Here is a 25,317-nt window from a genome sequence, read left to right as displayed (position 1 = left end):
TACAGGTGGACAGGAAATATGATAATCATATCACAGCACAAGGTTCCTGCTTTGCACCACCTGGAAAGCTTAAGCTTTTTCTGTGAGTAGTGTGTATATTTTATGGTGAGCGAGCAGGTAGGTCCTGACCCTGCAGAACATAACACTAACACTAAAAGTCATGGAAAATTAGCACAATAGCTTCAGGAAAGTCTGTGCTATTTTAATGCAATATATGATAGTCAATTACTAACTAAATAATGCATGTGTGGTCTATATTCTCCTTTGACACTGATCTCATCTATGCCAAAAAATAAAACAGTCATTAAATATTAACAGATGCACTCTCTTACACCTAACAAAGGTAAAAACTAAATGCCATACAGTCTGCTACTATTAATATTTCATTTGTATCTTCTTTTAGTTGCTGTTTTTTATGACTTTGTTTTTGTGAGTTTAGTATCTGACCTGTTTACCCTTTGAGTAAGAGTTTGTGGACAGAAAGAACAATGCAGCATGTCAAATTAATCTTAATCTAATGAAACAAGCTAGAATTAGACAATATTAAGAGCAGTAAGTTTGGAAGGTTTTACTGAGTAAAAGGAAGAGGGGAGTGGGAGAGGGAGGGTTTCTGATCCCTCAACATCATGCAGAAGCATCACATGCTGACCTAGAGAATCCTGACATCTATTGGAGATGACAGGTAATGAACTAAAAACTTCTTAACAAACACTTCTCTCAACAGTCAAAGCTAAATTATATTGTTTTCTTGTCCTCAAATGATTGCTGGAAGTTTGCATCATGACTGCGTGATATATATTCTTCATTTTAATGAATCTGTAATGCACTGTAGGGAAATCATTAATGAGTTTCCGTGTAACTGTGTATGTAGGTTCCTCTCAAATGCAAGAGGAGTATGGCTGCTGCAGTGACAATCTTTACACTGACTGTGATTTTAGTGTAGTGTTTTTGAGCCATTGCAGTTACTTCAGTTACAGAATTGACTGTTTTTATGTAGTGCTCTCCATGGAACCAGAGATTACAGCTTTTTAATAATGGTTTTAAGAGGTTTAAACATTTTATAATCATGATGTGTCCTGACCATGATATACTTTGATACCACAAAACGGAACTTGAGGATCTTTACATTATTCTGTTGAATTTTAATTAAATAAAATATTCAGGAGACAGAATTCTTGTTGGCTATTCCGAAACACTTAGTTTTCAAAAAACTAAACACTAAAAATAAAAATTAGGAGGTCATTGTCTGCTTCCAAAAAGTTCATATCTGTGATTTTCTTCTTGACATCAAGGAAGTGCAGTTCACAGGCAGGTCTGCTTATTATGCAAGTGGGGATAACCAATATTCTGCAATTTGGAAGTCTTTTTTTCCACAAATGACACATTTAAGATGCTGTAGTTATTTTCAGGATTTTATTTTAACACAATGGACAGCATTTTTAAATTTTACCAATTTTGTAACCTGAGTTATCATCAATTTCATATAAATCAGTAAATAACAGCCCATTTATTCATGACACAGTTAATCAGTTTTTCTTTTCTAACACAGGGGAAAACATTTTACACTCATGGTACTTGACACTGAAACAACTTACAAGCAAAAGTGCAGTTCTCTTTGTTGTAGCATCAATCTGAGTTATTTGTCCCTCGGGTTCTGGTGGTAAATACATTTTTGTTGTTCTTCTATACATGAACAGGTCAGCTGTTGCTCACATGATAATAATAATGCACCCCTCTTGATACATTCTACCTGAATCTTAGTCATCAGGACCTAACACAGTCCCTAGAAATTTCAGAAGAGTTATCTCTTATATCATAAACATATTGTTTCTCATTCAGCCTCCTGTTATTTATTTTCATTTCCACAGTTTTCAGAGAGAAACACATGTGTAAAACCTCAACTTATAGATTATTATTTTTCTTATGACATCACTGACCCCCTTCGTCAGGTCTGCTCACTTTGAGCCAGTACTTTGGACTGCTCATGGCATATGTTAATTAGTGTACTGTTTGCATTTTTGTGAATGCATCATCAGGTAGCTTTCTGATGCGAAAAGAGGGTTTTGTACTGTTGCACACCATTGCCAAATCTGGCTCTAAATATCATGATGACAGCTGTGACCACTCATTTTGCTATTAATGGCTTTCTTGCAAGAATTAGACCGAATTTCAACCAATTAATCCAACTGTGAATATTTTATTTCCTCATTTGGAAAAATAGTGGTGCAGTGTTGTTCCTTTGCACTCAGCAGCACTGCACCTCTGATTACAACTGGTATAAAAATACTTAATTATTGAAGAAAAATCTTCATATTTGAAGCGCTTAAATAAAAAAAACTAAGTTAAAACAAGAAAACGATTTAATGCCTGAAAACAATTAATGAGCTTTAATCATTCAATAACATAAACAATTTAGAAATTAAATATCTTAATACATTAATTTCAGAAACTAAGACAGTTATAATAATTTTTTTTTACATTTGTTGTTTTACAAAAAATAAACTAATCTCTATGCTTGTAAGTTATCAAAGCAAAACTAACAAACATAAAACATAAGGAGAATTCTTAAAGAATAAAAACTATGATTATTTACTTTGTGAATCCTGATCCATTTCAAATCTTGCTACTCACTTATTTACTTAATTTTTTCTGCCTAACACAGAAGTAGTCAAAAATCCTCCATATTAGCAGTGCAAACAGTCAGCAGTTTCATTTGCGACACAAACCACACATCAAAAGTGCTGATGGCGACTGTAAATGCCATTTAATTGCAAAGGGGCTAAAGAAAATAATACTGAACCATCTATGAAAAAATATAGTATGAAACTATTACAAATATTTGTTGTATAATAAATGATTCTTTATTGTGCTGCATATTTTTAGAGCTATTCAGCCGTCAAACGTGTTTAAGGACTCTAACAATTGCTGTGGTAATTAAAATTAAAAAAAAAAATTAAATAGGTAAATAAAAACTGTCTCTATTTTAATGTTCATTTAAAAGCATGGAGTTTAACCCTAAACCCTACACAAAATTCAATTCCAGTTCCTTTAAATTGTCCTTTAATGTTGATATATATGTACATTATGCAGCTGTACTGAAAATTTCCCAAAAATTTCTAACTAGTCAATTTGGATAAGTTTAGGAAGGTAAATTTAATTCGGACATCACAAAGTTTAACTCAGTTTCTTTTGCACAAGAATGTGTTAACTTTAGCACTGTATTAAACAGTTTTGATTGAGTTTCTAATCTTTAAAATGAATTTAAGAATTGCCACTGTCATACTGGAAAGAAGCATCTGTTAAAACTTTTAATCCTTCAACCACACATAACTATAAAAAAAAACTAAACTACTATATCAACCATGTGTCTATAAGACTTAGTATAGAAAGTAAAACCAATTACTAGTTAGTTTGCTTTTTGTCATTTTGACTCTGTAGGAGTTTAGATAAAAGAAGATGGGGTTGGCTTTGAATCTTCTTTTAAGATATAACCGCTATTCTATAAACAAGATGGTCAAGATTAACTGGATACATGTCCGATATACAGCTTCAGAAAACATATAAAGAAACCTAAGGTGGTTGCAGTAAATGCTTGGCAGGGCATCTCAAAAGATTAAATGTAAAATTTGGTGAAATCCATGTGTTTTACATTTCATTAACTAAAAAGGACTTTCATCCAAGGATTAAAAACAGCCCTTAACTTAATCTTAACTTTAACCTTAACTATTTTTGATTACCCATAAAATTGGGATAGCGTGTATAATAATATAATGACTCCAGTTCCTTAACAACTAATGCAACACTATAGTTGAACCCCTTGAGCTAAAAGGTTTGTAAAACCTTGACTACTGAATGTCATCAAAGACAATTCGAAACTCAGTTTCTATAAAATGTTCAAAAGAAAGAAAGAAAAAAATCAGCTGATTGCCAGAGTTTCCGAAGAGCACCTTAAAGCTTCTCTGGACTCGACTCATTTTTCTTTTTAAAGAGATTTTTGAGCTTTAAAGGTTTCTTGCTCTTTTCCTTTTCCTTGTTCTTGTCATCTGCGGCCTCCGAAGGCAATGAGGGAGCAGGAAGGACAACCCTTGGTTTTGGCAGAGGTGGCTCCATCTCTGCTCGCAGCCTGCCAGCAGAGAGGTTTGTTGCTGAAGACACGGAGCTGCATGATTTTTCAAGGATTCCATCATAAACGAGCTGGCTCAGTGGCCCAACAGTAAAAAAGTCTGATGAAGACTTCCATGGCACCTGGGAAGTTAACATGAGATCAGGCTGCACATTGTGAGCTGCCAATGAACTTGATTCTGATAACTCTTCCCTCAAGATGAATTGTTTAGGCATTTCCCTTGGGATATCAACTCTATCCCAAGAGATTTTTCCAGTAGGAGTGTCTATGGTGCTTTCAGCATCCTCTCTCGGCATTCTTGGCATTCTCCTTCTGAGAGAACCAGCAGACATTTCAAGTTCATTTCTCAGTAAACCTTTACTTGTTGATGGCTCTAAACAAAACTCTTGCATCTCTGTAGAGGATGAGGTGTCCACAAGTGCTTCGAGTCTCTCTCTGGGCAGTATCTTCATTGAAGCAACATCTGTATAATACTCCAGCTCATCTCTAGATATTTTTCTTGTTGGTATTCTGGTTGTCTCAACTATTTTGTCTTTTGCTGATCCCCTCACAGAGGAATCAAATTGATTTTCCCCTTTATGGAACGCATGTTTCCTGGAACCTGTGTCTTGGGAAACTCCCATTGAATCTCTAGTAATCCTTCTGGAGTCAAATAGATGCTCAGGATCATCCCTTGTCATCTTTCCTGAGGAAGTGTCAGTTGAAGAGCCCATCATATCTTTTGATATCTTCCTTTTTGCTAGATCCACTGATGCTTCTACTTCATCCCATATCATCTTCCTCACATCTATTCCCAAATCACTTCTTTCTCTGAATGTATTCTTTGAGGGAACTTCTGTCAAATCCCCCACTGTGTCCTTCTCTACTTTCCTGGGTGAAAACTCTGCATCTGTCTCATTTGAAATTCCCTTTTTAAGCGCAACATCAGTGGAAAGTCCAGTCCTGTTGCGTGACATCTTCCTTGATGTTGAATCTGTACATGACTCTTCTGCAGACATTTTTAAAGAAGATGTTTCCAACGAAGTATCCAAGGTTTTGTCTCTAACCATCTTGCTACAGGCAATATCAACAGAAGTTTCAAGGTCTTCCACTGACATTTTGTGAGGTGGCGATTCAACAAGAGCCTCTACTTCTTTAGTTAAAGTTTTTGTAACAGGGCTCTCAGCAAGCAGCTCAGTGTCATCGTGATAGAGCTTTCGAGAGGAGATGTCAACAGCAGAACTAGGGAACAGTTTGCTGAGAGGAGGAGAAGTCATATACTCTGAATCTGAGAACCTTTCTTGGGAATCTCTATTAGTGAGAGAAAGGAAAGGAAGCATAAGCAAAGAAAACAGGAAAGGAAAAAAAAATCAAAGGACAGCTAAGGCTGGTATAAAGGTAGGATAAGAAAGTGGTTTAAAAATGCACAGCAAGTGCATTTTTAAAAGTTGGGAAAAGGCAGACATACTGTTTTTTTAGTGTTTTTCGAAAATGTTCCTCTTCCTCGTCATAGGAAGAGTAGGGAGTTCGGATGGGGATAAGAAGGTCAGGGTCTGGGGAGATCATGGTGGCTGATGGTTGAGGAATGATCCCTGAGCGACGTGACCGACGTATGGATACCCGTGCTCGAGGAGACCGTTTAAGTGGTGCAACTGCAACTGGTGAGAAACAATTATTAAAAATGAAGAATTTATGCAGAGCAGATCCTGTAAGAGCAGAAATTAATATGTACCCTAATTTTCATTCCAGAACACTACTAATTAAACTTTGTCTGTGAAGCTGCAGTAAACGTACGGTTAGAGAAGTTTGGTGATGTAGGAACAAGGATGGTATATACATGTATGTGTACGTATACTAATAACACCCATTAACAATATAGTTAACAATTTCTTTTACCTCTTTAGTATTTCTGTTATTTGTGAAGCGTTATTAAGGAAGGAATCTGAGCTCTGTTATGAGTGCTTGTTTTTCTTTTTCAGTCAATGAGTTTGTGTATTCTTAGCAAAACACAAACTTATCAGCTACTTAACAAATCCTTCACTTTGGAAATATTTCAGAGTTTTGAGGTTGAACACTGCATACACTATTGTACTTTGATTCTGATCACAAATTCAGTTACTAGAGTTATTTATCTTTCATTCTAAAAAGTTTTAAATGTGCTGTAACTGGGATCCATTTAATATTGGAATATTTTTTGAGACAGAGGATAGTTTTGTCATATATCAGGTTGTTATTAAACTCATATTTGCAGGCAATACAAACCAAATAACTTAATGTGAAATATTAAATTCAACGCCTATTTGCATACTTCTGAATGCATTGATTGGAAGTGTGCAAATCACATATCACGTTCCAGATTCCAATCAAATCTAACGCTGTGTGACACTGACAATAACAAGGACTCAACTAAAGCCTTAAAAGCTCCTACTTCCTGTTTCTTACCTGGTATCTGAGGTAAAATAGGAGAGGTAGGCTCATCTAAAAGATCCTCTATGGAGCCATGAATGGAGCTGTGGCACGAACAAGATGACTGGCACACTCTAGGCAACCCCAGGGCAATTGAGTCGGAGTAGAGTTGAGCAGTGAGTTTTGCTAAACCCGGATTCCTGATGATGGGAAACCCACAGAGGAGCTCAATATGTTGCCAGCGATGAAGACGCTCCCGCAGGCAGGCTGTTACTTCAGACAAGGCATTCCTTTAAGAGATCCAAAAAGCTTTGTGATGTAATTTGTTGAATCTTTATATTGACAGACACAAATACCTGCACAGAGGTAACTTTGTGACTCACTTGGCCTCCAAAATCTTGTGGTCTACTTGGTCTAGAGAGGAGCTGTGGGCCACGTGGAGTGTCCCCAGCACAGAGTTTCTCTTCTTCTTAATCTTCTCTGCCTAGAAAAAAGCATACATATGAGTCTGGGCACTTACATATGAAGGATAGTCACTATAAGCATTATTACTCTTATGTTGCTATGCATTACCTCCTCCTTGGCAGTGGCAAGCTGTAGTTCTGCACTCTGCTTTTTAACATTGTAGTACTGCACCTCTACCTCATGTGTCAGCTGCAGCCACTGCTGAAGCACCTCTGTGACAGTCCAGCTGGCTTGCATGTCCTTCTCGGCCTGCTTCAGCGCTCCACGGACCTGAAGAGGTGGCAAATGTTAAAAATCATCAGTATGCAGAAAATAATTTAGGGTAAAATCTTCAGGCCTGCCAAACTAGGATGATGAGTGTCTTGCATTTGTGAAGCTGCTTGCTCTCGCTGCAGCATTTCTACCTGTTCCAGCTCCTCCTCTGCATATCTGAGGCGGCTCAGCTCACTAACAGCTCCCTGCCTCAGCTCATGCAGACGATGAGCCTCTTCCTGTGCCCCCATGATCTCATCTCTCATCTTCTCCTCTAGGCTCTGTTTTTCTTCTGCCACATTACGCTTTTCTTCCTGGGCTCGCTCCAGTCTGAGTAAATCAAAGCGTGTTTAGTTCAATCACACAAAGCAAAGGCAATCCGGTAACTTACAGTAGCTAAGAGACTGACAGAGAGAAGAAAAAAAAATCACAGTTCTTACTGTTCTTGTAGTTCTATGAGGCTCTGTTCAGCCCTCTGGAGACTTTCTAAATCTTTCATCATTTTAGATATGTGGACTTTGCTGGCTTTGTTCTGAGCCTGGGCAAACCAGCAGCCGCCGACTCCCATCACAACTGACACAATGAGCAGCAGGTCTTTCATGTAGTTATGAGGGGGCCCTATGATTGAATGGACATCAGATTGCTTTAAATAATAATCACATCAAAATGTATTTCTATAGCACATAATAATACAACAAAGTTGAGCAAAGTGCTTCACACTCAGTCAGGGCAATAGCATAAGACAGAATAAAAGAAACAGTTAAAAGGAGGGCAGGATACAATATGAACAATATGGGTAAAAAAAAAACCCACATAACTAGCCACAAAATAGCATACTAATTTGAATCAAAAGCTAGACTAAAATAATAAGTGATAATAATAAGACGCAATTTGAAAGATTGGACTCTGAGGAACGAATAAAAGGAGGGAGGTTATTCCAGAGTCTGGCAGCTATGACAGCAAAGGCCTGATCACCTCTGGACTTCAGACGAGACCTCGGTTGCGTCAGGACCATATGATTGGAAGATCTAAGTGCCTTATTAGGGATAGACAAATGGAGGAGTTCGCATAGATAGCTGGAAGCCAAATTGTTTAAAATTTAAGGTAAATTAAAAGGTAAGCAAGAGAATTTGGAAATTGATGCGATATTCAACAGGGAGCCAATGTAAGTTGGCTAAAACTGATGTGATGTGGGCATAATTTCTAGTACCAGCTAAGAGACGTGCAGCTGTGTTTTGAAATAACGATATGAACATTAAGTAAGTTGAAACGAAAGGCCTTAAATGTAAACCGATTTAGCAACTTTGCTGCCTAATCCATCATTTAATGCTGATTTTAGATTAAAGGTTAAGAGGAAGAGTAATACAAAAGTAGTTATGCAATGAAAAGAATGGCAACAGGACATGAATATATCTTTCCTGCTTCAAAGACATCAAAGCTACTGTCTGAGGGAATAAAGTGAGGATTTCTTCTTACGTGTAGGTGGTCCGAACAGAACAACATCCAGAGCTTTGATGGTGAGCTTCTGTTTGTCTCTCTGGTCCTGAACTCTTAGCTGGCCACTCAGGAATGAAGGCTCATTAGCTGCAATCCTACAAATGGATTTTATGGTTTTTATTTTAATGGCTTATTTGGGATTACCAAAATATGCATACATGTGTGTTTTTAGGGTTTCCAGGGTGACGAGCCCTGCCTTGTATAACATATGTATGGTTGCCAGAAGAGAGTTAACAGTAGCAAAAGAAGAAGAACAATGGCGACACATGTTGACTACAGATATCACTGTGAATCAAACAAACGGGAGAGAATGTGGTTCCTTCAAAACTTAATCTGAGAATATAGTTTCTAGAAGACCAACTTGTTTATGTGGCGAATTGCCTGTACACCCTCTTCAGTTATTCTCACCTGGGGAGTGTGTTTCCATTGACCTTAAACTCTTTAAAATTTCTCTCATACTGTGGCAATTCAACAAAATCCTTCAGCCAGCGGAGCACGTCATCCTGAGTCCAATTATGTACTAAAACAAAACAAGATCAAGTTTCAGATAAAACATGATACTGGACACAAACACACACACACACTCTGTTACACCCGGATACCTTCGGATGACTTCCAGCTTCTCCAGAGCTCCTCAACTGTGATGTGCTGGTCTTCTCTGTGCAGGTTGCTGTGTTTGTTAGTCTGTTGCTGCTTCATGTCTTCAATAATGAACTGCGACATTGGAGAAAAACAGTACAACAGAGTGAAAATAGGACTTTTTAAAATTTTATTATGAGGTACAACACTAAAATGCGAAGATAAGTGTCACAAGGACATCATATTGTTTGAACTTTATGTCCAGGATAAATAGAGTGAGTGCTGGTGTGAGTCATGTGCTTAGATTTCAATCTAGGAATAAGGAGCGGTTGTTTTTAGTTTGCATTTATTTAGAATGGTTGCAGAACCATAAGTGTGTGTTGCAAACTTCAGGGATTGCGTGTGTGTGTTGGTGCTGTCTTGGAATGTGTGCTTGGCTCTAGACGAAGGCTAGAGGAATTTTGGGACTTTGATGAGCCCAGACCCCTCCTCTGACATCTCTATGGTAACTGCAACCTGAGCCCCTGGATACTGTATCCCTGAGCTGCATTCTGGAAGGCAAAGGCATTAGAGAAGTCTAGGTTGATTACCTGACGCACATACAAACAGTATAGCAGCATATTAACGTTGAGGTAGTTTACCATTCAAAGAAATCTCAGGGGGGAAAAAATTGTCATGACACACTGCTTACTGTTACGAATGACTACAAAGGTCACCAGTGTAACGGTTTTCTATTTGTGCAAACTAATTTTTGTCACTCAGCCAAAGGCAAAGTTATACTGCTATCCTTGAAGGAGCATTTGACTCTAGCAGCAGTGATGACACCTGTTGTTGCACTGCTAAACACTATGTGCATCAATCATGCAAAAACATACAAGCACAGGGATTAAGTAAAATAATTCAATAAATAAATAAAATAAGAAAATGGGTTACATATTTCATGAAGAGCAAGGTGTCTACCTCCACACTCTCTTCCACCTCAATCCCCCCATCTTGGTCATCATCCATCATCTGATGGATGCTCCGAAGGGCCTCCAAGCTGAAGCGATCAGCCTCGCTCATGCATGGTGGAGACACTACGGCGCAGGGGTCTGCATGGGTGGGAAAGGCAATAATAATACATCTCATTATTTTTGCTCAGTTTATTCCAAAAGAACTTTAATTTGCCAACTTTACATCGTTATTTAAGCTGATCTATAAGAGCTTTTCATTATTTTGGCTCACATAGCATCATCTATAATGTCCACAAGATCAACATGGAGAGCCTGGGATATCTTACTGTCTCCTTTGTGCATTTGGTAGTTATCACTATATCTCAAAAAAAAAAAAAATCCCATGTAATAGCAATTCTAAATTGCATGTTCATCCGCTGGGAATTACACTGTTCTGTTTAAAAATGGTTAAGAGTCCCGAAGTAAAGTACAATAAATCTCAGTGTCCTCTGTCTGATTCTAGGGAGGTACATTACTTGCATCCTTTTCACTCTTAATGTTTGCTTTGTTTTGTGTATGTATCCCTTTTTTCCTAACAATATACTTAAAATACAATCCTATCAACCTATTAAAATAAAACCAAAGTAAAAGCAACACCATTTCAACCCAGATAAATTAGAATAAAATGGAAGACAAAATGGAAATTAAACCAAGTGCCCAGTCAGTACAATACATTAGCTGAGAGTTAACAGTTTCCCTTTAAAATCTACTTATTAGTTAAACAGACTGCGGAGGTGGTTATTTCACTGGCTGCATTCAATGTCAAGAAGCATTGAATTTAATCGTTATGTGGTGTTTCTAATATAAATAATTTCATAAATACTGTACTCAAATTCTTTTTTGGTACTTTTAGTACTTTTTTATGACATTAGGAAACTACCCAAAGTCTAAAGTTCCAGTTTTCTGAATGAATTTATTAGAGTTAAATGGGCTTAAAACAGCTTTCACAAATTTTAGCAAACAAATAAGGTTTTAGGATCAAGCCTTCACTCCATGAAGCAACACACTATGAGAAAATGTGCAGGAAATACATTTCATTGAATCATAATGACGACTCATTATGATCAAATCGACCGTTGTAATTTGGTTTAAATCGTACAGTGAGTTCCTGGCTTGAGTACAAGTACACTGATGCATTAGAAGATGACGCATAGCTTTCCGTCATCTGTCAGTTTGCTGAGTCACAGCCCATTTTCGTCTCAGTGACTCTCAAGTCTGAGTGTTTCAAGGGGCAAGAGGCTGAGAGTCAAAGGTCTGCTAGCTGAGCCCACCTCGAGCCACCTCCAGTGATGCTAACCACTCTGTGCCAAAAATGTAATGAAGAAATAATCCATGAGTAAAGAGAGAGAGAGGGGAGAAAGCAAGAGGGAGAGAGACTTCTATGGAAAAAACAAACAAACAAACAGAGGATTCCCATTTCGCTGCATCCTGCCCTTAATCTTCTTACAAAAATATCGGCATTTATCTCTGAAGGTTCTTGTTGTGTTTTTTAATATGAAGCAAATCCTCTGGGAATTTTTGCATTTTTAGACAGTTACAACCACACGAGCCATATGTTTTCTTCCTGTGCAAGATTATCTTAAAACATACACAGATACATAAACACAAGGTGTGTTTTCAGAAGGTTTCTCAAGTAAGGAAGAACAGCAGAAAGTAGGAGTAAAATGATTTCAGATTATTAACTGTTTGAATGATGTAGGCATCTCCTACTCAACACAAGTGATGTGCTCTTTTCATGATAAGTAGGAGGGAAAACTCATTTAAAATGTTATAGCAGAACATTTGGTAAGCCGATGTTTCACTTGCTGCTGTCATAACAGAAATCTATGACAGTTACAGGCTATATGTTTTTGTTCTTCTTATCATCACCACAGGCAGGAGAATCTACAGTAACGACATATTTTATAAAAGCAAAGATATTATCCCTCGTTTGCTGATGAAACTTGAATTCCAGAATAAGGAGAAGCTGCTTCGATGATGGAGCTTCTTCTGCCTCACAAGGTGGTGTAAACAAAGGGACCTAAAACAGTGTTTGTGCCTTTACTGCTCACTTTGTGTGAGAATTGATGTGTGGTGCTGTTAGGAATCACTTATATTTAGGGACAACAATTAAAATGAATTAATTACTGCCAGGGTTAAGGTTGGGGCAGCAACGAGTAGAAAAGGATTCCAGGAAATAGCTGTAGGTCGACGTAAATGTCCTCTGTAGCGATGGGAAACACAACTGTGAGTTTGTGCGCAGGGGATTGTGTGGGTTTAACGATGTCCCTGTAGGACCTCCACATAAAAACTTTCCACAGGTGAGCGGAAGCTGCTGGAATCCTGAGAGAGTGGAGCACATTGTGGCACGTGTATATTTAGATTAAATTGTCAGAACGCTATTATTAACCCCAGCAACAAGTTTGTGCCCGATTAATGGACACGTGTTTGTTTGTTTGTTTTTAACAGATAAACAAAAACAACAAACAAAAAGTTCCTGTTTCCTAAATATATTTTTGGCAGCACGTGCAGGTTGCACAAACACCCCAAAACGGAATTCTACTAACAGATGCTCTAATAACCTGATGGTTTTCTTTTAAAATAAACAAACAAATAAATGATCATGGTTAAATTTCCAGGTTAAATTTTAAAAAATGAGTCTTTCCTTAAGTGTAAGTGTCAAACAGCCGACTATTACCGCTATAATCGACGCAACATCAACAGTGATAGTGCAGACTTAAGATCCAGTTTAAATACTTAGGCATGCTTTAATTTATTTCGTGTTTTCTCTTTTGTTGGCGCCATGCATCATTCAGTACATACGCGCCGGGTCGAAACTTGCGCTCTCACCGGGGATGGTAACACCCTCGAGGTCCCCGGCAACTTGTGCGGCCCAGAAGAGCGCAGCGGGGAAAACGAGCAGTAGCGGGGACGGAGGGAACATTTCACACGGATGGCAATGTTGTCGTCCAAAGCTGAGAAAGTTCTCAAAAAAAACGAATAAAGAACGTATACATAACCAAACCCCCGTTTCGGAGGCACCAGCGACAGTCTGCGAAAAAGTGTTAAGCGATCTGCGTTGCTATTATGGGTACATCCAGAAGGGAGATGTGATAGGCTGCTGATGTTCACTGGAGAGATCTGGCAGTGGCACTGGTGTGCAGATTGAAACGTAAAGTTTAGGTGGGTAAAAATGATATATAAAAAAGTTGTAATCGAAGCGTAATTCAAACACAAAAAGGATTAATCAAAGTTTTTCAAACTTGCGCATGATATTCCAGGAAAAAGACAAAAACAACATCAAAACATCTGATTCAGATATAATAAATCCATATTCAGTGTGATATAATCATCAGAATAAATGGTCCTGGGTGAGATACAATTTTTTTTTTTTTTAAACAATCCAGTTACAACTTAAAGGCACAGCAGTTTAAATGGTGGTTGATCTGTTTTCTGATTTTTATAATCCAACTAGTCGTACAAAAGGTTCCCTGGCCTCTCTCTCCCTGCAGCCCTTTCCCAGAGATGTCATGTTCTTCCTCAGAACTCCACCCCCTCACTCCATTTGCAGCATGGGGGCCTCTTAATTAGTTTTCCTAACATATTTCCCAGCCATACAAATGGGGGTCAGAGTTAGTTTCCTTTTCGTTAAGGTAGGGACAACCGCTATAATACACTGTACACTGTCGAGTGTAACCCTTAATGTTTGGATGAGGATCAATTAAATCCCATAGATCTCACTATTGGAAGTATTTCCTGAGATCAGCTAATGATTGGCTGTCCTGATATCATCGCCTGACTGTCTGGGCGAGGGAGTCGTATCTGTGATTGGAATTCTTCAAGCTATTTGAAAGGGTTTTGCCAATGTTTGCACAGCTGTTCATTAATGATGTCTATATGTAGCTATGCCATTACATGCTCAGATGCACACTCTTGTTAAAGTAAAAGCATTGCTAGAAGCATAAAGAGAGATGGACCAAAGCAGACCACACGGATACACAGGCATACACACCAAACACACAAACATTAACAGCAACAAAGTGTCAGGTTTCATTCCAGCAATACGGCTCCCAGTTTAAAAATAAGTCAGACAGATTTGACCTCTATCCCGGGTAGCATGCTTCAGTGGATAGTGTCTAAGCAGGCCCCAGCAGGAAGTGAGTATACAGCATGTTTGGTTACATGATAGACAGAAACAGGAAAAGAGTGCATACATATTCATCAAGATTATGCACAGATACTGATATTATCAATTCACCAAGACATGGACACTGGAGGAAAATTGAGTCAGGATATTGTGACTTGGTGATGCAGTAATTCACAATTAAATATTTCATCAGGTAGGTATATTTCCAAATATCTTAAATACCTCTGCTCCTGCAGACCAAGAGAAGGATCAAAGACATCAGTTTTTTAGGGCAATTAAAGTTGGAGCTTCTAAGAAAAGGAAAAAGAAAGAAAGGAAGAAATTAAGAGATGATTCACCTATTTTACATACCGGATGAGTCCAGTTGTTGTATGCTTAGAGGATGGTCACAGAAGGGACATTTACACTTTGTTTTTACAGTCTAACCCTTTACTAGAAGCACCTTTTGTCACATCAACAGCTATTTTGAAATAAGTAATAATTCAATTTAAGCTAACATGTCTTTGAAACAGAGCACCAAGTAAAAAAAGAATCATGCATATACAGACAGAACAAGGAAAGCCCACATAGAACAGTCTCAGGAAGGTTTGACTCAAGACTGTTCATGCAGGGCTTGAAACAAATAATTCACACTGGGAATTCTTCTCCTACCCGTACCCTTCTCTTCATCCTCTCACTCTTCTTATCTCTTATTCTTGGTATAACTGGTACTAAACTAGTTATTATTGCCATGAAAACGCATTTACAACTTATACAGCATAACAGCATAATGCAATAATATCTTGTCAGCTTGTACAAAATTAAGCAAGTCAGATCCTGTAGGACTAGGATGTTACCACCTTGGTATGATTGTTCAAACTTTTATCCTGTACCTCTGGGAAGTCGTTTATGGGGTCACACTCTGACCCCCCCCACACACACACAGTATTCTTTGTTCACATGTATACCTATGTAAGATGTTATATGTTAATGACCCTATGCATATTCATGTAATCACAATAAAAGGAGTGCTATGGGGAACCTGGCTGAGAGTCTGACGGAAGTCAAGTGGTGGAACGACACTTGGCTCCAGGCAGGTCTCCCTCATGCATGAGTAACAAGAACTTTGCCTACTTCGTGTCTTGCTTGCTGTGTAATTATATTGTCTTCAACGTTCCAGCGAATAGGTTCAAGCTACAAACCTATCAACCTCATCACTTAATGACCCAAAGGGCAGCCAAAGATGACTATTAGCTCTGCTGAACTTTTGTTCAGGCATTGTTTGAAAAAACTAAATTCAACAAAAGGTCAGCATCAGTATGACACTAATGATAAATTGGTTTACTGGGAAGAGATAGTATTTCTTTCCCCCAGTACATGAGCTCACTTTAAAACCCTTTAAATCTCAGCTCAAACTAAAGATCAGCTCTTCAAGAAAGCAAGACATTTTTGACATTCCTCCTTTGCTTCTTGACTTTCTCTGAAAATATGCAAGCGATGAGACACTTTTTATAAAAGGCTTCACTTATATGTGGGAGAAAAAAATGACTGCTGCTGTATGCATTGCTATGGTAACAGGAGGAACTGCTTGTTTAGATTTGAGACCCAGTACAGAGAGTACAAAAAGAGCAAAATCATTAAAGAGAGAACACTCTGACAGTGTATTACAGGCCTGCCCCTCTCTCTCTCTCCCTCTCTCTCTCTCTCTCTCTCCCCCTCTCTCTCTCTCTCTCTCTCTCCCTCTCTCTCCCTCTCTCCCTCTCTCTCCCTCTCTCTCTCACACACACACACTCACACACTCTACATTCATTAAAAATTTCATCTTTGATATAAAAGAGAAACCAAAACTGTTCAGTGGCCTGGAAAACATAAAACAGCCAAGCCAATAACTGCAAGCAGACAGAGATATCTTCATTTTCTAAAGTGCTTCCAAAGACTGACTGACTCTTTTTCATTGCAACACACTCAACTGTTAACGACAGCAAGTAAGCTTTAAAAAAAAGAAAAGAAAAAGGTGAGAAGCTGTTGTCTGACTATTACACACATGAAAAGCAATTTTCATCTTGACTCAACTGAGAGAAAACAGGAATGGGAGGCAACAATATGAAAAACTATCTTGGTAACAAACTGATCTTACTATGCAGTGTATCATACAAAAATGTACCTCAGAAAAAACTTATAAAATACAATATGAATAAAATAATATAATAATATTCCTTGGTCCATAAAACTATGTTATTCTTACAAATTTTCCCTTGCTCAATGCAATTACAAGTTTGTGTTCATCTGCAAACATAATGCTGGTAGTAAGAAAGCAGTTAAAGTAGCTTCCAAACCTGCCAAGTATATAAAAACAAAACAAAAAGGTTATTTTACAAATGATGTTGCTATGGGAGTTAGATAGTTCACCTTCTTTTAGATGAAGAGCATAGATATCACGTTACTCTGAGTGGAGCTTATGATATGTCCACATCAATCCACAAGAGGGTGATACAGTACAATCAGAAATCACAACTCTTGCTTCTGAAGTTGTCTTTTTTTCCTCCTCATAGTTTCACAGTTCCTCTAACAAAGAACTTCTTAGCTTCTGTGCAATTCTTCACAGGTCCATGAGCCTCTTTGGAGAACATGCTCACATTTTCTCACTCAGTCACTGAGAGCACAATCACAAAACACGTTTTACTATGACAGCACCGACATAGCTGAAGTCCCAGACGACATGCCAGAGTCACTACTGCTGTAGGCTCCGTGGCCATCCCCAAGCACACCCATCAAAGATGAAGGTGAGGATGAAGATGCGGGTGATGATGAAGAGGTGCTGTGTGACCGCAGAATAGCTCCAGCAGCACTGCAGTGAGGTCTTGGCCCTGGTTCGGGGGTATACGTGAAGGTCAAGGCAGTGGCGTAGATGATTCCATCACTGCGAACCAGCGTGACAGGGACCTGAACTGGCTGTCTCACCCAGCGCCAACCCTCCCTAAAGGCAGAGATGTCTGGCACCACGCAAAGGATGCTCTCCCCACATCTAAGGAAGTAAGCGGATGGGACAAGGCTTAAAAAAAAAATGAAATGAAAACACACGGGAACAAAGTTAACACTCGCAGACATATTTACCTGTACATGGTGTCTGCCTCCACATCTCCAAACCAAACTCTGAGGTTAGGGGTGAAGTTCTGTCCTGTCAGCTCCAACATAGCAACATCTCCTCCACCATTTAACTGGACAGAGACAAACATAAAATCAATCAAGTCTTAGAAGATTCATAGTAGTTGAATAAAAACAAAAGAGACGTATACTTGGGTATCAAGAGTGTCACTCGTGTTTGCTGGTAACTAGAGCATATCTTCCCCGGAAAAGGCTGTATGTGTACCTGCAGGCTTTCAACCACAGGGACAGGTGTTACTGGTGTGGGCACGGGGCCCATGCCCTCATAAAAGGTGTACTCTGCTTTGTCAGTACTAATGATAGTCCATGAAGCACCATCATTAATCATGTCCTTGTTGGTCTCTTTGGAGCACGGTGTAGCCTGAAAAACAAAACAAAAAACAAAAGAAACACAATTAATTTTAATTCCGTACAGTTATGTCCAACCAGGCACCATCATGGTGGCTGATAGAGGCTCGGACTGTTATGTTTAACTCTAGAAACTGGTGCTCAAATCATACAAATGGCTGCTGTAAGTACTGCTCTAAAACAGCTCTATTAATATTTATCTGTGACAAACAGATTCTTCTAATTATTGGTTTGTTTCAAACACACCAACACTGTTTATATTTATACGACCAAATCTGTCTTTGCAAGAAAAACAAAACCAAAAAAAACTAAAACCAAAATGTTTCTAATAACAAACTCTTAGGTAGCCCCATGCCAAATAAAATCATACATAGTTTTTATTTTTAAATTACAATTTCTCTGGATAAGAAAATAAAAATGTCAAACTCTTATCTGTAAAGAAAAAAAACCTTCAGTAATAATTACCTATATTTTTAACTGAACTATATACTGATTATTTGCAGTAGTATATAGATACATAAAAAAAAAAAGTAGGAACAGCCACATATAACACACAGCAGGTCATCTATGGTTTGATTTGTCCGCATGTGTCAGACTGGATGGGTTGTTACCAACATCTGGTGAAAATATCATGTCAACAGCACTTTTAGAAATATATTTACTTTGAAAACTGATGACGTGTTCAGTTCTCATTTTACCTGCTGTATACAAAATATATGAAGGAAAACGTGGCAGTTAAATATTATTCACACAGTCATTAAAACATTTGTCAAAATGTTTGACAACATTTGGTATTCACGGTCCTGGTCAAAAAGGTAATGTAAGTTCAACATTACATTCTAAAATGCGGTCATAGGTTGTGCTTTTCCTGATGCCTTCATACAGTATGATACAACTCTTCTTTATGTAGCGACATTACCAAAAAACCAAAGGGCTTGGAGAGGAGTTGGTAAAACAGTTAGGACTTTCTCTTAAGTACTAAAAAGATGTTACTCAGCTCATAAAACATTTTACTGACTATTCTATTGGCTGCATTTCACAACCCAAATATTTACAGGTAGTGAAATGCTCCAAAAAGTCTGTGAAAAGCAAAACTACAAATGTTTTCTTAAGTCATTATACTGTTAGAAATAATAAAAAATAATAATAACAACAAAAACAAGTCGCTTGTTTCTATTATTTAATCAATTTTTAGAGTCAGAATCGCAGCAACATACTCACCAAGCCTTAGCATGAATCCTGCCCCAAACCTAAGACTTATAAATGCTACAGGGGATAAGTATCAGTAGTCTTCCTGTATATGAAGTTGCTACACCTTCAGCTTTCAAAACCTTTACTGCAGCTGCTCTTCCTTGGACTGCAGAAATTGCAAAATAGTTCAGCCTACTTTTTTAAACTTCCTAAGAATGAAGAACTAAAGAAGGGGTTTGTTTTAAGGAGATCCACACTGACAAAGACCTGATGACCAACACCAACATCAACCTTTGCAGTTATCATTTTACACCAGAAAACTATATTTATTGAAATAGGCTAGGACACATGACTAACTTTCTCTGAGGAATGAATCATCCTGACCCATTGACATCAGCACTACTAGTCACAGAATACAGACTGCAGTTGGCAATTCAGCCCATAGTAACTGTTCCTTAAGAACACCAATAAAATTATTATGTATAAATTGCGATTTTATGTTAATGTAAGTAGCACACCACACTCCAGTGGAGCTGACATGAGAGCTTGCAAGTCAGCACTACAGATATGCCTTAAACATTTCAGAGCACAGAATGCTGATTATTTCTTCTTGATTTCCAATCCTAATTTTAATATCAAGACCTAATTTTGTGCACTTCTCTCTTTTTTTTAATAATTCAGATTTACTAGCTGCATTTACCAGCTGAATAATTCATGTGGTTATTGCATTTTCTTTAGTGATACAAACTCAAAAAATATGTTTACTTCTGCTTTAGACATACTTCAAACCTGTTTAATTCTGGATCAGTCTGGATTTTGAGTCAGTCCATAGTCACCCTTCAACAAGAAAATACTCCAAACGGCACTACTGGCAGATTTCCTCTCCTTAGCAACAGCAGCAATTTATTACTGTTTTGATACCTGCTCATCACAAAAAAATTCTAATATAACTTGATTTCACAAAAACAAAGTTGAAATAATTGAATATATACATGTCTATGTGTGTCAGACTTTGCACACCTGGAACTGGATGATCCTCTCCTGTGATAGACAGAGATACATCCTGTCTGTATCTTTCAGGTAAAAGGCACACTTGTGAAGCTGGGACACCGGGTCATCAGCATCCATTAAAGCTGCTTGCTTGTCCACTTTTCGAATGATCTGGGGATCATAACACACTTATTGTAAGTACTGGTCACTAGGGGTGGGTTTTGATAATCGATTTATCGATTAAAATCGATTCTGGCTTGGATAACGTGATATCGATTCATTAAAATCTTGAATCGATTTTTTTAATATTAATTTATTTTGCCCGAAATGCCAGAATCTCAGGTTAAACCTCACAAAATTTCAAGAACCACCAAACAGCTAAAACAGTAAATGAGAGCAGGCACACAGATTCTGCACAAAGATGTAAACACAAAGCTCGGACCCGCCGACGGACCAGAATCAGTGAGATGTCGCCTTCTCACCCGACGGCACGGACACGGTCGGGGCTGAAAGCCGACAGCTCGCTGATACCGATGTTTCGGCGGGTCCGCGCTTTGTATTTACGCCCTTTTTGCGCTGATTCTAAAGCTGTTAGTTTTATCTCTCTCCAAACATTATTGACCGAACCAGCAGCAAAAGAGTTACGCTTCAATAAAAAAAAAAAAAAAAACGTCATGAATTCCCTCTGACTTTTGCTGTTTTGCTTCAACCACACTTCATGCACAGCTCTCTCTCACTTTCTCTCTGTACTTCAAGAACAGTTTCCCATCTAAAAATCTGTTTTCTGCATTATTCGCTTGCTTGTTACGCACAAGTCTACCGTTGTTTACAGCGCTGTCGGCCGCTGTTTTTTTCCCTTTTACTTACTACCGAAAATAAATCCTCATTTCTGCTGTTCAATAGGCTTCTGAACAAATGTAAACTTTTTAAAATTATGCAAAATGCAAAACACTTAGCTGTGTCTCTGATAAAACCCCTGTAACTTCAGAGGTAATGTTCATATGTTGATTAATGGTTTTCTTTCGTTTTTGATGTACTGCAGAATATTTTTATAAAATCCCAGGCCAGGAAAACCACCTTCATGTTTTTCTGTGTTTTATCTTCAGCTACTTTGCTTACACCTTTGATAAAGTTTTGCGAGTGTCAGCTTCCTTTTTATAGATACAAAAATATGTAAATGTACTGATCTGAATTATAATATTTCTGACTGTCTGAGGCAAAATTTCCAAGATTTAAATTGATTCGAATCGAATTGATTCGGGACCTTGTGAATCGGAATCGAATCGATTCTAGAAATCAGTGACGATACCCAGCCCTACTGGGCACACACATGAATGTCAGACTATGTTAGGAAACCTTGATTTAGACTGTGTGGGCTTTTACTGCTATTATTAATCTCTTTGTCATTTCTGCTTTCCCACGCTGTCAAACTTGCATCATTCTTCATTTTATCATCACCTCTCTGGTCCTTGCTCTCTTTCCCCCCAAATCCCCACTGTTATTCTGCCAATATAGAAATGCAGTTCCTTGACTGGCCACTTGAGGCTTTGCTCTACAGGTGAGTCAACAGACTCCGATGTGAATTTGGCCAGCTGTCCAGCAAAATTAAATTTGTTTACAGTTTTGGATTCTATATTTAATTTTGTAATTTATGGCAAGGCTACAGGGAATACCCTTTTTTGTGTGTTTTCTTTTATAGAAATCACTCATTTGTATGATACAGTGACACCTGGACGCCACTACAAGCAGCTCATTTTCTCACAAACAGACAACAGAAATAAAAAAGTGCCACATACCAGTCTTGGCAGGGCCATGCCAGTCACAGAACAAACCAATTTGACTGTCTGGCCATAGTGAATATAGCCATCTCTTACAGCAAACTCCTCCCCTTCAGACTCATCATCGTCCACTAAATAAAAGAAAATAACAATTTAAAAAAAGATTAAATGTCTCTTATTTAAAATCTTACACGATATAAAAGAAAAAAGTGTAGCTCACAGAGGTGAATGTAGAAGGCACCCCACTGTTGAGAGCTGGCATGAAAGTTTCCCCCCTCCACATGGAGATACCTGGTACTGACCGTCTGGGAACGCAGGCGGTTAAACAAGGCCACCTTTGTCCCAGATGCTATACATACTGGAGGGGAATAAAAAACAGAAAGTGAAACTGGAAAAAGAAAATCATTTTCAAATCCAACTTAAACATCAAGCTGTTGTGAAACCATTCAGCACTCTTCGATTTATGTGTGTCCAGCAACTCACAATCAGCATTTTTCAAGGACTGTTTCTTCTTGGAGGGCTTGGAGATGACCTTGATCCTCTTGCTGAAGAAGACTCCAATGTTGGCACTGTTTCCATACAACATCTTTACAGATAGCATGAAGTGCTTCCTTTTATCTGAGTCACTGATATACAGCGTCTTAGCTGTGCAGAAGTGCTACCCGGGGAGAAGACAAAGGTTAGGGGACTTTTATTTTTGCTTCTCTCATATCTCCTACTGGAGAACAGGCTCATTAGCAGCATCTGTGCAATGCGAAAACATGCCGATGTGCAGTAATATCAGCTACAGCGTGAACATGGTTAATAAGGTTGGTTTCTGGTTTTCATGGTTTCTGCAGCAGCCAACAGGGGAAATTGCACAGCAAAGCATCTGTATATCTGACCCCTGTGGTTACTTCTGTTACTTTGCTTAGCATAGCACTTATGGAGCACTGAGAAAAAGCAAGCGACCTGCTTATTCATCGGCTGAGAAAATAATCAAAAGCTGATCTAAAGAGATAACATCTCTTTCTTCTCTATCTTAAAGATCCAACGTGAAGAGTGTTGTCAGGGAGACAATAAATCTTCACTTAAAAGAACCATTTTAACATCTGTCAACCTCTTATCACAAACTGAACACAAATTTAATCATACAAATTGTAACTGGATCCCACACAGGAAAATTAATAAGACAGCAGACAAACATCAGGCACTGCCATCGATGGAAGTCATCTTATCTCAGAAAAAGCAAACTCCTGATAGCAGTCAACAAGGCAACTATCTGACACAGATGTTTAGCCTCTAAATCACTGAATCTGTAGTGCCATTATAACTACCCACCTTGCCCTCCAGATTGAGCTGCTGCATCTCCTGCTCACTGTTGCCAATTCCAATGAAGGCACAAGGCTGGGCCTCCTGCTCAGTACAGCCCTCCTTCTCCATTTTTTCCAACTTCTTTTGCCATCCGGTGCCCATCAGATATACACACGGTGGAGGACAGAAAAACCTAAGTGGCACAAGAAGAAGTAAAGTGAGACATTTTTCTTTAAACACAATGAAACTTAGCAGTGCCACACAAACCTTTTTTCATTGCCATATGACTTTTGTGCGACTTTTGCGTGTAGAATGAGCACCGTTTGATCATCTTTGTCCTTCAAGTAGTTCCTCATGGCTTCCCTGCAATGTGGAGAAACGCATTAAACCTTTTAGAGCACTTTTTAATGACATGATCATTTTTCCCCTAGATTATAAAGTCTAAGATTGCACGGGGAACAGCTGGCTGTGTTTCTCACACTCCACCTTGTTAATCGCTGTGGCTGAGGTCGCTCACCAAACTTCCTGCAAAACAAAAACATCAGGGGAAAAGTCTTTTACACGTGGTTTTAGTGCTGGGGTTAGTGCAGCAGAAACGTAAAATAAGCTTGAGGGAGAGTATGTAAAAAAACAGATTTAATAGAGGCGATGTGATTTTCTTTAAACGTTTTTTGGATTAGAAGAAAATTAGGAAAAACGCTGAAGAAAGAAAGCCTTTGAACAAAATGGGAATCGTTTGTTTTAATGAGCTAAGCCAAATTTTATTTCTTTCTTCAGTATCTGACAAAGTTGCAGTTTTCTCTGAGGGTGTTATGCTGATGTAGTCAACTCTTAAAAAATATTAAGCCAAAATAAAAAACTTAAACTGGCAAAAAAAGTTTCTGAAATTGTTTGAAACTTTCTTGATAGGGCAGTTCAATAAACTGTATAGAAAGCAGGCGATACTTCGAAGAATAGTTTTGCACAACTGAGCCCGCACCGTGCCACAAGGTAGTACTATAATGTGTGATATGCCTACTAACAACACCGAAAAACATCGCTCCCCCACCAAAAAAGTAGTACCAACTGCCAATATCTTCCCCAAATAAAAACAGTCAGGTTTTGAAAACATACAGCTTTAAATTTCTGCACTTACCCCGTTACAACGGGCGCCATCTTCCGAATAACTCTCCCCCCCCCCCCCCCGGAAAAAAAAAAAGTCCCAACAATCGCGAGATCCCTCCCCCAGTTCCCTGACCAAAGCCAACGGCACAACAGAAGAAGAAGCAGACTGGAAGGAAAAGAAGGGAACGAAAGAGGGAGGGAGGGGAGAGTGACGGGGCAAAAGGGGGTGAGAAGAGGGCGAGGGAGGGGCGACGGGCAGAGGGCAGACGCCACAACAACAGGCGTGGGAAAGTTGCAGCGTCGCGCGAGAACGGAAAAACTCTCACAATACACACGCATGAAGGAAGGGTAGTTTTATCGCGAGATCTACCGCCTTCACAACTCGCTCTGTTTTTTTCCCACAGGGCGCGCGCGCTGTAACTCGATTCCCACGCTTATTGAGCAACGAAGCAGGCTGCACCTTTCTGTGCTGAGGAGCTAGAAACACGGCCACGGGATAGATATGTGTTATATGAACTACAGCCCTGGAAATATATGGGAGAGTGGAAGATTAAAGCACAGACCTTAAATGGGAAGAGTGGAGAATCACAGTGAATGCAGATGCTTCCACAGAGCCTGTTACAAGTAAAAGAGGCCAAGAGGGAATATCTACAATAACGTAGTCTAGAAGGAGGGTCAAAGATTGCTTAACCCGCTTGTCAAAGTCAAAGTCAACTTTATTGTCAATTCTGCCACATGTACAGGACATACAGAGAATAGAAACTTCGTTACTCTCAATCCCTAGATAAAATAGAAAATGAACATTTAAATATAAGAGTGATTAAAAATGCAAGTAAAATATTTTAAAGTAAAAAAAATTAAATAATATAATACAATTTTACATATACAGTGGGGCAAAAAAGTATTTAGTCAGCCACCGATTGTGCAAGTTCCCCCACTTAAAATGATGACAGAGGTCAGTAATTTGCACCAGAGGTACACTTCAACTGTGAGAGACAGAATGTGAAAAAAAAATCCATGAATTCACATGGTAGGATTTGTAAAGAATTT

The 25,317-nt window shown here is 38.6% G+C and overlaps 2 protein-coding genes across 3 annotated transcripts; both read right to left on the bottom strand.

Moving 5' to 3' along the window:
• Window positions 1–1,399: 1,399 nt before the first annotated feature.
• stim2a (tromal interaction molecule 2a) lies at window positions 1,400–13,429 on the bottom strand. Its single transcript, XM_026170844.2, has 12 exons — window positions 13,123–13,429; window positions 10,262–10,392; window positions 9,325–9,436; window positions 9,131–9,242; window positions 8,702–8,817; window positions 7,666–7,843; window positions 7,378–7,555; window positions 7,082–7,243; window positions 6,892–6,992; window positions 6,545–6,798; window positions 5,571–5,760; window positions 1,400–5,413 (listed from the first exon to the last, which is right to left on the bottom strand). The coding sequence occupies exons 1-12, from the start codon at window positions 13,214–13,216 to the stop codon at window positions 3,949–3,951; spliced, it is 3,093 nt and encodes a 1,030-aa protein (XP_026026629.1). The 5' UTR covers window positions 13,217–13,429; the 3' UTR covers window positions 1,400–3,948.
• A 151-nt stretch (window positions 13,430–13,580) lies between these two features.
• Window positions 13,581–24,508, bottom strand: rbpja (recombination signal binding protein for immunoglobulin kappa J region a). Of its 2 annotated transcripts, XM_026170845.2 has the most exons (11): window positions 24,299–24,502; window positions 23,650–23,688; window positions 23,431–23,526; window positions 23,191–23,356; window positions 22,354–22,528; window positions 22,091–22,228; window positions 21,889–22,001; window positions 20,123–20,263; window positions 17,769–17,924; window positions 17,513–17,616; window positions 13,581–17,423 (listed from the first exon to the last, which is right to left on the bottom strand). In XM_026170845.2, exons 1-11 carry the CDS (start codon window positions 24,316–24,318, stop codon window positions 17,081–17,083), a joined length of 1,491 nt encoding a protein of 496 aa, XP_026026630.1. In that variant the 5' UTR covers window positions 24,319–24,502; the 3' UTR covers window positions 13,581–17,080. The 2 variants fall into 2 exon arrangements, with proteins under 2 accessions (XP_026026630.1, XP_080159031.1); XM_080302905.1 differs by lacking the exon at window positions 20,123–20,263 and having other exon boundaries at window positions 14,827–17,423; window positions 24,299–24,508.
• Between the last annotated feature and the right edge of the window lie 809 nt (window positions 24,509–25,317).

This window comes from Astatotilapia calliptera, chromosome 6, assembly GCF_964374335.1.
Source record: "Astatotilapia calliptera chromosome 6, fAstCal68.1, whole genome shotgun sequence".
Taxonomy (NCBI): Eukaryota; Metazoa; Chordata; class Actinopteri; order Cichliformes; family Cichlidae; genus Astatotilapia; species Astatotilapia calliptera.
The sequence above is the reverse complement of the archived record's forward strand: the minus strand, read 5'-3'. Positions and strand labels throughout refer to the sequence as shown.